General features: G+C 37.8%; 2 protein-coding genes across 2 annotated transcripts in view; one reads left to right on the forward strand and one right to left on the reverse strand.

Annotated features, from left to right (window-relative positions):
- Positions 1 to 602: 602 nt before the first annotated feature.
- On the reverse strand, positions 603 to 5,954 carry LOC107703259 (metaxin-3-like). The gene is made up of 8 exons (XM_016505816.1): positions 5,802 to 5,954; positions 4,899 to 4,968; positions 4,613 to 4,689; positions 2,809 to 2,901; positions 2,527 to 2,709; positions 2,137 to 2,213; positions 1,216 to 1,388; positions 603 to 808 (listed from the first exon to the last, which is right to left on the reverse strand). Exons 1-8 carry the CDS (start codon positions 5,928 to 5,930, stop codon positions 618 to 620), a joined length of 993 nt encoding a protein of 330 aa, XP_016361302.1. The 5' UTR covers positions 5,931 to 5,954; the 3' UTR covers positions 603 to 617.
- A 5,518-nt stretch (positions 5,955 to 11,472) lies between these two features.
- Positions 11,473 to 13,143, forward strand: part of LOC107703260 (thrombospondin-4-B-like) — a 12,411-nt gene continuing 10,740 nt past the window's right edge. The window contains exons 1-3 of the mRNA XM_016505817.1: positions 11,473 to 11,693; positions 12,196 to 12,393; positions 12,484 to 12,731. Of these exons, the coding sequence (XP_016361303.1) occupies positions 11,615 to 11,693; positions 12,196 to 12,393; positions 12,484 to 12,731 (525 nt within the window). The 5' untranslated portion in view covers positions 11,473 to 11,614. The remainder of the gene's footprint in view (positions 11,694 to 12,195; positions 12,394 to 12,483; positions 12,732 to 13,143) is intronic.

Consider the following 13,143-nt stretch of genomic DNA (forward strand, 5'->3'; position numbering starts at 1 on the left):
ATTTTCCAATATCTATAGTTTTCCTATTTAAAACTTGACTCTTCTGTAGTTACATCGTGTACTAAGACTGACGGAAAATGAAAAGTTGCGATTTTCTAGGCCGATATGGCTAGGAACTATACTCTCATTCCGGCGTAATAATCAAGGAACTTTGCTGCCGTACCATGGGTGCACCAGGCGCAATGATATTATGCAGCCCCTGAAAATAGGCTAACTTCCGTCAACATAACCAACGTGACCACCTGCATGTCTCACAATTGAGACTTTTCTCTCAGAATTGTGGGATAACATTTCGAATTGTGAGCAATTCTGAATTTATATCTTCTTTAAAAAGTGAGAATTGTGAGATATTTGAGACACTTTTTATTAAATACTTTCAGCACAATGCTACAAGACTTTTCTTTTCCAGCATGAAATGCCCCTAGAAAAAAATCTAAGTAAATAAACGGTTTATTAAGTCTAGTTGGACTCTTTCTTGACTGGCCTAGACTAGCCCAGACCTGAACCCCATTGAACACTGAATTGGGAAATTGACTGTGAGCCAGATCCCATCACTCAATATGAGTGTCTGACCTCACTGACACTGCTGTGGAATTCTGAATAGGAACAAATACATTTCAATACATTGTGAAAAAACAGTGTCCACATACTTTTAAACATGTAACTGCAATTTCTAGTGACATTAAATTCAGAAGTGAATCAGCAGATCTTGCCAAGACCTTTTCAATAAGGTTGGACTCTTTGTTAACAAGTTGTGTCAGTTTCTGGAGGTTTGCATCGACAGGATCATGGGTAGCCGTCGGAGAGCCTAGCAAGAGGGCAGAGATAGAGAAAAGACGACAGGACACTGATTCTGAAGAAAAGCAGACGTTTTTAGACGCACATGGGAGAAAGGTTAGTGCAGATTCAGAGGGCAGCCAAAGAGACAGAGCAAATCACTTAAAATAGCCACGAGGCCCAAGACCATGCTGTTATTAAACTGTCTTTTAGCATTTGCTATGAGCCAAATGTCTGGGGTTGAAGGCAATGGAAAAGTAATTAATCATGAATGCCTGGTTAAATTATTTAATTCTATATGATTCAACAGCAATCAAATGTAGGTTGAGATAAAGTAATAAAAAGACGAAAGAGAACAGAACAGGACCAATACTATGTTTTTTTGTGGTTTTATTAATATAGTTCTAGACAGGCTGTGACAGAGGTCTTACTACTTACAGTCCATTCTCTTCTCAGCAGAGGCGTCGGTAAAATAGTTTTTAAGGATGGTGTTGCAGAACTGGCAGAGGTTATCAAGTTGGTTCAGGTGCTTCTGAAGCTGGCCACTGGGAAGAGGGGCTTTAATAAGGGGGGCGATATGGCCAAAAACAAAGGCGTCCAGGCTTGTAGGCCTGGCAGATAGAAAACATGGTGAACTTCAGGCTTATACATTTAAGAGGATTACATTTAAAGGGATAGTTCACCAAAAAATGAAAATTCTGTCATCATTTTTCCATACTAGGGAAGTCAATGGCTACCGTCAACTGTTTTGTTCCTAACATGCTTCAAAATATCATCTTTTGTGTTCAGCAGTTGAAAGAATTCATACAGGTTTGGATCATCTATAATTGATAAATGATGTAATTTTTAAGAATTTCAATTTTTTAGTGAACTATCCCTTTAACTCAATTTTACACTATTGTTCAAAACTTTGGGGTTGGTAAGATTTTTTCAATGTTTTTGAAAGAAGTATTTTATGCTTTTATACCAAAGCTGCAATTTTTTATAAAAAATACAGCAAAAACAGTAATATTGTGAAATAGTATTACAATTTAAAATAACTGTTTTCTATTTGAATATATTTTAAAATATAATTTATTCCTGTGATTGCAAGACTAAATCTTCAGCAGCAACACTGAGTAAAACACATTTTTAAATATATTAAAACAGAAAACAGTTATTTTAAAGAATGTTGGGAACAAGAAAAAAAACAATAAAGACATTTCTTAAAATATCTTCTTTCATGTTCCACAAAAGCAAGAAAGTCATACAGGTTTGGAATGGCATGAAGGTAAGTAAACGACGACAGACTTTTATTTTTATAACTATCCCTTTAAAGAACTGATAAATATTACGGGATAAAAGAATTCAAAAACTCACGTGTCTCCAAAGAAGAAGTGGAAGTTCCCAAGTCTGTGGGAGAGCAAATTCAGGCACTCTTTGGCTTCACTGTAGATCTAAAAGAAATTCTATTATTAACCATACAATTTTATATTCATTATTATGAGGGATGGCATAACTACAATAGCACATTTGTGTAACATATTTCATGATCCTCTGGTTTCTACACTCCACCTCAGGCAGATTTGCTCATGAGGACAAACAATTTTCCTGAGATAAACTGTTTTTCATCTCACAATGCAGAACCACAAACATTTCCATTTCACCATGGCATTGAAAAAGAATAGATTAATTCAATGCAATGCATGAAATATAATGTCTCAGTAACTGACGTAAATCGTACATGAATATGGATCTGTTTTCTCATACCTTTCCCTCTACTTCTGTGATGTTCAGCAATGGCGACTCTGCTTTGGTCAGTAAGATGCGGGACAGAGCCAAGCTGGCCTGTCGACCTGGTACAAAGAAGTTGAGGGGGAACGGGGAATGTGACGTAAACCAGGGTCGGGTCAGGTTAGCATAGTTCTGTGCGTCCACCCAGAATGTGTGCAGCTACAAATTAACAGCACAGATCTACACTTAATTCATACCATCATCATTATGAGGATCAGATATGACTCAAAGCAGTAAGTGAATTGCAGATGGACCCACCAATGCTGGCCGCAGCTTTTCCTCCAGTAGGGCGATATAAGCCATTGTATCTGCACCTTGCTTAGCCGTCAACTCATAGTCGGCATTGAATCTCTATGTGGATTGAGCAACACATGTTTTATTGACACTTTAATATACAATCCAGGGAGCATAATCACCCTTTCTCAAGCACATCATACTTCATGGATGTTATAAGTTGCACTGAGTAAATACAGCTGGATATACAGCTTCATTTCAGGCTGTAAAGCAACAAAATGTGATTATTTTAAAGGGGGTGATTCTTTTCTATACCCACTGTATATTCCCAATAAATATATTTATATAAAAACGTTGGGCTGCTTGAAAACTAGATGTGAAAATTCCGTGATTAAATATTTTTAAAGGGGTCATATGACGTTGCTAAAAAAGAACATTATTTTGTGTATTTGGTGTAATGAAATGTTTATGTGGTTCTAGGTTCAAAAAACACATTATTTTCCACATACTGTACATTATTGTTTCTCCTCTATGCCCCGCCTTTCTGAAACGCGTCGATTTTTACAAAGCTCATCGTTCTGAAAAGCGAGGTGTGCTCTGATTGGCCAGCTATCCAGTGCGTTGTGATTGGCCGAATACCTCAAGCGTGAGACGGAAATGTTACGCCCCTTACCATATGGTGATGCCGTGTCCAGCCGGAGCGACGAACCAAAACCAATAAAACCAATTATAAACGAGGCATTTGTTGCATCCAGTAGGGACATAATTACGGATTATAATGACTTATACTACTTATACTGATGCCGTGTCCTGGCCGGAGCGATGAGACAAAAACATTAAAACCCATTATAAATGAGAAATTTGTTGCATCCAGTGGGTACATAATTACGGCTTATAATGACTTATACTGTCTTTTTACGCTTTGGTGTTGCATCGCGCCGTGTAAACATAAAACCATGTCTGCATTTGTGATCGGAAAAACGACAAACAACAAGCCCTACTCTACACTGCCCAAAACTCACGTTTGAATCGTCAGTGGCAAATTCTTTAAATATGAAAACGTACTTACAGTCTGGGAGTCAGCATTATTTGTCAGCATCATAGACTGTGGTCAGCATGCGCGCCGAAGGGGAAATGGGAACTGAATTAACAGGAACAACCGGCATTGTAGCCCACTCTCCCAGGAAACAGTCCTCGTCCTCCGTTAAATTGGCTGCACACATCTGAATATTTGGTTTTAACTGTTCTGGAACAGTGTTGTAAATACAACTTAACCACTGATTTCTTGTCGTGTCTTCTTTTGGAAGGCCAAACAAAGTAGTTTCGCTGCGAGAATCAAAGTTACGCCTTCTTTCTTTGCGTGAACATTTGGGTGGTGTTATGCAAATCTTCCCACACAGTGACGTAGACATGTGGGGGCGTGTTTAAACGAGGCGTTTTAGGAGGGCGTGGACGAGTCTGAACTTTATAAAGAATATCTCTTTGGGTTTGAGACTTTAGGGATCTTATCTATTCACGAACAGCTTGTAACACTCCAAAGAGAAAGGAAAACTTGAAATCGCATCATATGACCCCTTTAATAATAAATTGTAGATAATAAACTGTAGCTAATTACAAAAAAAAAAAAATCAATTTTTAATGTTAATGTATGAATTTATTTGGTAGTCATGTAATAAGTAGGATAACATACAGTCAGCTGGTCAAAATAAACCACTCGGGTCCTGGTTTCATCAGAATTCTTCTGCGATATTCACTGACAAACTGCAAAATACCCCCAACTTACTTTACACAAAAAAGAGGGCATCGCTAAACAGATATGAATTTCTACCTGTTTTCGTAGGAAGTTTAGAATTTGTGTTGGTTCTGTGACTGTGGATCCCTCATAGTGTAGCTGTGGCACAGATGCTGTGGAGGGAGAAACATGACAGCTGCAGCTTAACCATCAAAGAGCTTGTCCATATACAAACCCCTCTCATGCACTTCAGCAATGCTTGCCATTCACAATGTTACATTTGGAAAATGACATGGATGCTTGTGGCTACATCCCAGACTTTCACAGCATTTAACATGCTCTTACACCAATACCCTATTTTAAAAAAAGAATCCTTCCTTACCTGTTATAGTCCTCCATGTCCAGTCAATAGATTTTACTGCAAGCGTTGCACCTGAAAATTTGGCATATGCCTATAAGAGAACATTAAAAACATATGAAGGTGAACAGATGATTGATTAAGGGTTAAGTAAATATTAATAATCATCACTAAAGCGCTACACTGTAACTAGGACTTTTATTATGCATTTTTACAAAAGGTTATCAGAATGCATGTTTTCAGGCAGCTGCAAAAATAAAACAAAAAGCTACACTCCCTTACAAAACACAAGCACGTGTGTACAATCTATAATCTAAGTGAAAAGCGTGTAAAAGAGCCCATTATACCCTTCAGATCCTATCAGCATTATTCCTCTGACCTTCAAGAAATAAAGTGCGACACGTCAGCTTACTATTATCATCCAGTCAAACCAATGGAATGCAATACAATTCAGTCGAGCTGCTTTTTGCATGACAGCTACGGTAACAGGAAGCATCAGCTGACAACTGAACTGGCGCATGCATATATAGTGTACAGAATACTTTTATTTATCAAAGTGACTCTGAACACTGCTACCCGGATCCCAGGACACGTCTCTCCATATCAGCATTATTCCTCTGACCTTCAAGAAATAAAGTGCGACACATGTCAGCTTACTATTATCATCCAGTCAAACCAATGCAATGCAATACAATTCAGTCGAGCTGCTTTTTGCATGACAGCTACGGTAACAGGAAGCATCAGCTGACAACTGAACTGGCGCATGCATATATAGTGTACAGAATACTTTTATTTATCAAAGTGACTCTGAACACTGCTACCCGGATCCCAGGACACGTCTCTCCAAAACTGCATCGACGTTGTTGATTAGTTATTTCATTGTAAACATGCATACAACACAAGCGTTAATATAACGCGTGTAGTTACCAGCACGATGAGGGAGTCTGTGTGCACGGATGGCAGATCCCAGTCGCCTCCCCAGCAGAGCAGCTCCATGGGTTCCGCCATGTTTGTGTGCATGAACAGCAGCAGCAGCAGCAGCCCGTCCTCCAGCATCCCAGTGCGCTAGGAGAGAACTTTCACCCACAGCAAATGTTTTGTTGAAATACATAAATGGAGGCAAGAAACCGAGAAAGTTGGATTGTATTCCTTACAAAATAAATAATTAAATTCAATTATAAAATACAAATATCTCAAATAAATTAAATTATAAAAATAAATAAACGTTACTTTTTATTTAATTAAAAATTACATCATTCAAAAAAATTTGATTTGATTTTCAAATTATGCAACAAAAAAAGTAGGTGTATTAGATAAGCTAACTAGAGACAGTGACTGATTTTCTGTGATTTTGGCCATAGCAGCCCGTCCTCCAGCATCCCAGTGCGCTAGGAGAGAACGTTCACCCACAGCAAATGTTTGTTGAAATACATAAATGGAGGCAAGAAACCGAGAAAGTTGGATTGTCTTCCTTACAAAATAAATAATTAAATTCAATTATAAAATACAAATATCTCAAATAAATTAAATTATAAAAATAAATAAACGTTACTTTTTATTTAATTAAAAATTACATCATTCAAAAAAATTTGATTTGATTTTCAAATTATGCAACAAAAAAAGTAGGTGTATTAGATAAGCTAACTAGAGACAGTGACTGATTTTCTGTGATTTTGGCCATCATAAAACAATTATGTCACTGTTAGTGGACAAATTAAACTAGCAAGAGTATAAGAGCTATGTTTTAGGAGAGCTTGGTTTCTAAAAGTCTACAGAACAAAAATGTGTCTATTCATGGTTTAGAAACCTGAGGGGGGCTATTGTCAACTCTGTTAGATCTGGTAGACCACCAGAATTTTAACTTAATATAGTTTGGAAATGCACGGATAGATCATTTATTTGTATGATTATATTGCTATATTGGGAGTTAGGACCTGTGGATGGGTTTATTTCTGGGAGATTTTGGATGGATTTTGGTATGCGGCCTACTCTTCTACAGCTGGGTGGATGATAGGAAACTATTGAGGAAACCATCTTCAAGTAATTGTTTCCCCCTTCTCCTTACAATGGCACAAACTGGACATTTATGTGATTTTCATTTTTTAAGAAGTCTGAGAAGATGTGCATCTCCTTTGGCTCCTGAAGTTAAGAACATACTGCAGTTAAATGGGATTCTTCGACTCCGATCTCGCCCAAGGGGTAAGAAAGCTGGGAGAAATTATATTCGTTCAATATGTATAATTGATGGAAATCGCCCTATTTCTTGTGGAACTGCTGTGGATATTAAAAGACAGCCAACTGGGCAAAGAATGTTTTTATCTGACTGTTGTTACCAATCTAAGAACTTAAATATCAAGATAAGCCAACACAAGTCAATACCATCTATGCCTGGTTTTCTCCTTTCTAATGTGCGTTCTTTACGCCACAAATGTGATGAGCTGCACAGTGTAGCACTGAATAATAACTAAAAGCAGTTGTCGCCGTTTCAGAGACTTGGCTAAACGATGGTATCCCAGATTCAATTGTAACTTTTCCTGGATATACAATACATCGGCGGGATCGCAAAGGAGGTGGGGGAGGAGGAGTTGCCTTGTATGTTTGTAACATCATCAAACAAATTCGACTGACTCATCTAGAAGAGGAAGAGCATGAAGCTTTGTGGGTCTGGTTACGTCCCGGTCGTCTTCCTCGAGGGTTAAGTTGTATTATTGCTGCTGTGTTATATTTTCCACCACGCTCTTCTGCATCAGCCCAACCTGATTTACTAATCTCACAGTATATGGATCGTTGTCTCAGATATATTGAATGTAACTATCAGCAGGCTGCAATTGTCATACTTGGTGATACAAATAAGTACAAGTCTGAAACCATCTGCAGCAGACATGGTTTGAAACAAATTGTGGCTGGAGCAACAAGAAAGGCTAGTCAACTAGACTCTATATTTACCAATATTTTCTCCATGTATCAGACACCAGAGCATTTGCCTCCTGTTGGCTCTTCTGACCATCAGACTATCTTGCTAAATGCAGGAAACTGGCCCACCAAGCCTATTAAACATATTTTTTTGCAGAAAACGTACCCCTGAGACAATCAGGGAACTGGGCCTCCTTATGAACACTACTGATTTTTCTCACATTCACGAAGCTATACATCCTGAGGCTAAGGTTAGTGCCTTTACTTCCACTATCATATCTATCTTGGATAAAACAGTTCCATTAAAGAAAGTCTCTATCACAAACACAGATAAGCCTTGGATGACTGTTCAAATTAAAGATCTGATAAAAGATAGGCAGTGTACTTTTTGTTCTGGCGACAAAACCTCTTATAGGAAGTTAAAATCAATCATTGCCAAAAAAATCAAGAACGCAAAGAAACAATATTACCAGCATGAGGTGGAAGAACTGCGATACTCCAAGCCAAAACAATGGTTTAAGTCAGTGAAGAATTTAATGGGGATGGAAGGAGATAAGAGTGACATGGTGTCTCAGGATCAAAACATCATGCAACGCGAGTGTGACACTCTGGCTAGGCACTTTGCTTCTGTGTGGAATTATGCGAGCCACATTTCTTTGCCTGAGGAAGAAGTTACCTGCAAGTTGTCAAATTGTAGTGTACCTCCTCTGAGTATTGGACAAGTTAAGACTAGACTCCGTAAAGTGAATGCAGCCAAGGCTGCTGGTCCCAACTGCGTTCCTCCTTGGGTGCTAAAGACTTTTCATGAAGAGTTGGCACCGGTGTTATGTGACATCTTCAATACATGCATTCAGCATAACATTTTTCCAAAACAATGGAAGGAGGCTATAGTCAAAGCTGTTCCTAAAAAAGCAAAGCCTAGTTTTCCAGCAGATTATCGCCAGATCTCACTACTCAGCTGTGTTGGAAAAGTGTTTGAAGGAATCCTCAGAGATGCCATTCTGGAGGATACAGTTACTAAGATCGAACCATCACAACACGGCTTTATGAGGAACAGATCAACTGACACTGCCTTGATTCAAATTCTGCAGCACTGGCATGAAGCACTTAACAGCTTCCCGAAAATGGATATAAATGCTGTTTTTGTTGGCTTCACTCGAGCTTTTGACACAATTGAACATTGTCGACTGTTACATTCCTTAGCTGACTTGCATGTTAGACGACCCCTTTGGCTTATTGTAAGGAGATATCTGAGTAACAGAGAGCAGAGGGTTAAGTGGGGCTCCTGTGTGTCTAACTCCTTTCCAGTTCCAGCTGGTGTTCCTCAAGGGGGACTTCTATCCCCTCTGCTTTTTGTCATATGCATAAATAGCCTCGATTCATATTTGCCTCCTTCGGTAATACCTGTGAAATATGCTGATGATCTAACAATCACAGAGTTTCTAATGGGATCTTTACCTGGACTCACTCAGAAGGCCTTGGACTCTGTAGTGGAATGGGGACAGGAATTTACATTGGCAATGAATGGAGCTAAGACTGTGGACATGGTAATTAGTGCCAGGAGAGAGGATAACATTCCCTCCCCTCCCTCTCCTGTTATCTCAGGACATGCAATTAGTAGAGTTTCCACCTTTAAATTGCTTGGAGTTCAAATATCCTCTGACTTGTCATGGGAAGCCCACATTAAGTACATGATTTTGAAGGTGCGCCCCAGAATATACTATCTTTGCGCTGCAAAAAAAAGTGGGTCTTCCTTGTGATGTTTTAGTGCAAGTATATTTGACTTTTATACGGCCAGTTCTCGAATATGCTAGTCCAGTATGGGGTGGTCTACCTAAAGGTCTCTCTGAGGAGTTAGAGAGGATTCAACAGCGATGCTGTCGGTTAATAAGCATTCCGACTTCAACTCTCCCAACATTGAGTGAGAGGCGTGAGGAAGCCACCATACGTACTCTTACTAAAATACTCAAGGACAGTTCATCACCATTGCATTGTTTCCTGCCTATGGATCTAACACCTACTTATTCTCTTCGGCGGCACAAGACATTTGTTGTACCCAGGAGTAAAACTAAACATCATGAACTCTCCTTTATTCCCCGTGCTCTAAAATTGTTGTATGGATAACTTACAGGTCCTTGATTAGGATGCCTTTTCTGTGAATCTGTGTTAGTTGTATATACGGCATATATATATTTATTTTATTTTATTTTATTATGCTTGTATATCAGCTATCTTTTATTCGTTTTATACTAAGTAATGATTGTCTTGGAGTATGTGTATGTTTGACACATTTCAGGGTTTTGTGCTGCAATATCCTGTCATGTCAAACTTTAAATAAAACGAAACTAAACTAAACCAGCAACTATGCTCCAAACACTAGCTTGTAGCACACTAGTTTTTTTTTTTTTTACAAAAATTAATTAAATCTGTTTTCAGCTTTATTTGAGAGTCTGCAGGATACAATATGCAGGCAGTTGAAGAGTTAATGTGGTTCATTCATATGAAGCTGAAGGTTTAATTGATTTTCCATAACTCATCTGTCGTAACACTCAAACTGGCAAGACTCAGCAGGGACATGTCACGCCAGATCATTCCTGTAAATGTGTTGTTTCTGTCTTTCTTTCTTTCTTTCTTTCTTTGGCAGATTGTTTGGATAATGCAGTCAGATTGTTAAACCATTATTATTTCTGTGTAAAAATCCTCATTAGCAACTTTAAAGTAAAGTTTAAATTATAATTATAAATGTAAAAAAATAACAAAATAATTCAATTTAGGTTTGCTTTCAAAAGCATTAGATTAATTAGATAATTTAAAACAGAATATTCATTGCAACCTTTAACCAGCTGGCGCAGGTTCTGACCAAAAACCAAAGCACATCCAGTGTTGGGGGTAACGCATTACAAGTAACGCGAGTTACGTAATCAGATTACTTTTTTTGAAGTAACTAGTAAAGTAACGCATTACTTTTTAATTTACAAGAAAATATCTGAGTTACTTTTTCAAAAAAGTAAGGCTGAAATGCAAACTCAGAATATGACGCAAACCTGCATTAAATATGTTAAATAACACAAATGTATCTAATCCCATTTTATTAACCAATGTCTTTGCTGCTGACCTTTGATGATCCAGTTCAACCATACTAATAAGCAAAAATGACTTTAGATAAACTAACAATTGTGCTTCATTGTTTTTTTATTGCTAAAGAGTGTTGAACCTTCTTCTCCTGCGTTCTACTGTACAGACGTGAATTTACTTTTCCTTCAGCCTGAGGTTTATTCATGACACTTTTTGGTGTGAAAGGGCTTTTATATTTACCATAAATAGAACTTCTTATATTAAAAACAATCAAGCCCTGCTCATATTTAAAAAGTAACGCAAAAGTAACGTAACGCATTACTTTCCATAAAAAGTAACTAAGTAACGTAATTAGTTACTTTTTAAGGGAGTAACGCAATATTGTAATGCATTACTTTTAAAAGTAACTTTCCCCAACACTGAGCACATCCTCCCATCATTTACCATCATTAACAACGAGCTCTTTTAGAAGGTTTTGATCTGACATGCTCACAGCAATATGCAGCTGGTAAAAGCACAGAAGCATTCTGGAGGAGGTGCTTGGTCACACCTTATATAGAGAGAGACATCTGAAAAGCGTAAATCACTTGAGCACCAGTCTGGTTCTCGTTCATCTGCAGGGCTACAGGGAACAGGCAGTTCTGTTTTGACAGCCACTGATCAAGACTGAATCAGGGGTCAGAGCAGAAACTATTTTTCCAGGAATAAGGGTGGAACACTTTAACTGGATTTGTGACATAAATAAATCTACAATGGGTGCTTGGACAAGAATCATATTCACTTTACAGTTAATTTTACAACTATTTGATACAGTGAAAACTCAAGGAATTGGTAAGTCCTTAAACCTTGTAATATATTTAAAAATGTAATATTTAAGAAAATATTTTTTTTGTATGTTAAGATTCTTGCATTTTTTATTATTTGCATTGTTTACGTATATTTACAAAACTGTTTATGAATAAGAGTGTACATGCCTTAATTTTCCTCAGTTTAAAATGTGAAATAAAAGAAAACCCATCCCATTTCTGCTAAAATATAATATCAATATTAGCACAAATGAACTTGTTTTCTTGTGTTAGACAGGTAATTTATCACTCCATAAATGTCATAAATAATCTGGAAATCCCCCAGCATGCAGTGGGATTAATAAAAATGTGGAATTAAACACTATGAAATGACCATTGGCTGAGGACAAATCTGTCAATTACCTCATTGGTTGCTTTTTATAATGTGTCCTGGACAAAAGAGCATCAGAATAGTGCAGTTACATGTATTACACAAATGCATCAAAAACCATCAGTACCCAGTGCAAATCTGTTGACAAATTTTGCAGTGTATGATCTTCTGGTGTCACCGGATTGCTTACCTGACCTTCTGCAAGGAGGAATAAAGGCAAAGAACATGGACAATGTTTTTATCCTTGCAAGCCTGCAGCTGCAGAACAAAGCTCCGACACGTGTCTTCCACATCTTCAATGCTTTAGACAACACAGATTATTTTGATTTCACCGTTCAGGGGAAACTCAACAAAGGTTTGTCTGATTAAAGCTCATCAATGTGCTTTACGTTCAGTGGCTCAACAGATACTTGATATGTAGACTAAATACTTTTTCTGTTCACAGTCATTTTGAAATATCTAAAAAGCAATGGAAAGTTTGGAACAACCAATTTCGGTAAAGTGCCACTGACAGATGGTCAACAACACCACATACTGCTCCACTTCAGCGGGCTGCAGCAGGGCACCCCCACCACAGCCCTCTATGTGGACTGCAGGCTGGTGGAGAGAGTGCAGGACGTGCCGCAGGCCTTCAAATCACTGCCACAGGGCCCAAAACGAGTCACACTCAAGACCCTGCCAACCTCATCCCAGGTAAACCTAGAAGACTGAACAAATAATATCATTATTCTGATGAGTTTATCTATGCATATACAGTAAGCTGTAAAAAAAATATCCCCTTAAATTTACAGTAAAAAAACTGGCAGCTCTGGTTGTCAGAAATTCACTATTAAAAATACTACAGGTTTTACAGGATACGTGTATATTTTATATCTAGAAGCATATATTTTATTAAGTGATATAATGTTTATATACTGAACTACCAAAATCTGCCTTTTTACCTTAAAATGTACCGATAACCACCCTAATATACAGGTGGCACAATAAAAAAGCCACATGATGAATCAGAGTTTGTTCATAAATCATGGCCAATACTTGTGTGTGTGTGTGTGTGTGTGTGTGTGTGTGTATATATATATATATATATATATATATATACATACAT

Source organism: Sinocyclocheilus anshuiensis, unplaced genomic scaffold, assembly GCF_001515605.1.
Source record: "Sinocyclocheilus anshuiensis isolate Anshui unplaced genomic scaffold, SAMN03320099.WGS_v1.1 scaffold542, whole genome shotgun sequence".
Lineage (NCBI taxonomy): Eukaryota > Metazoa > Chordata > Actinopteri > Cypriniformes > Cyprinidae > Sinocyclocheilus > Sinocyclocheilus anshuiensis.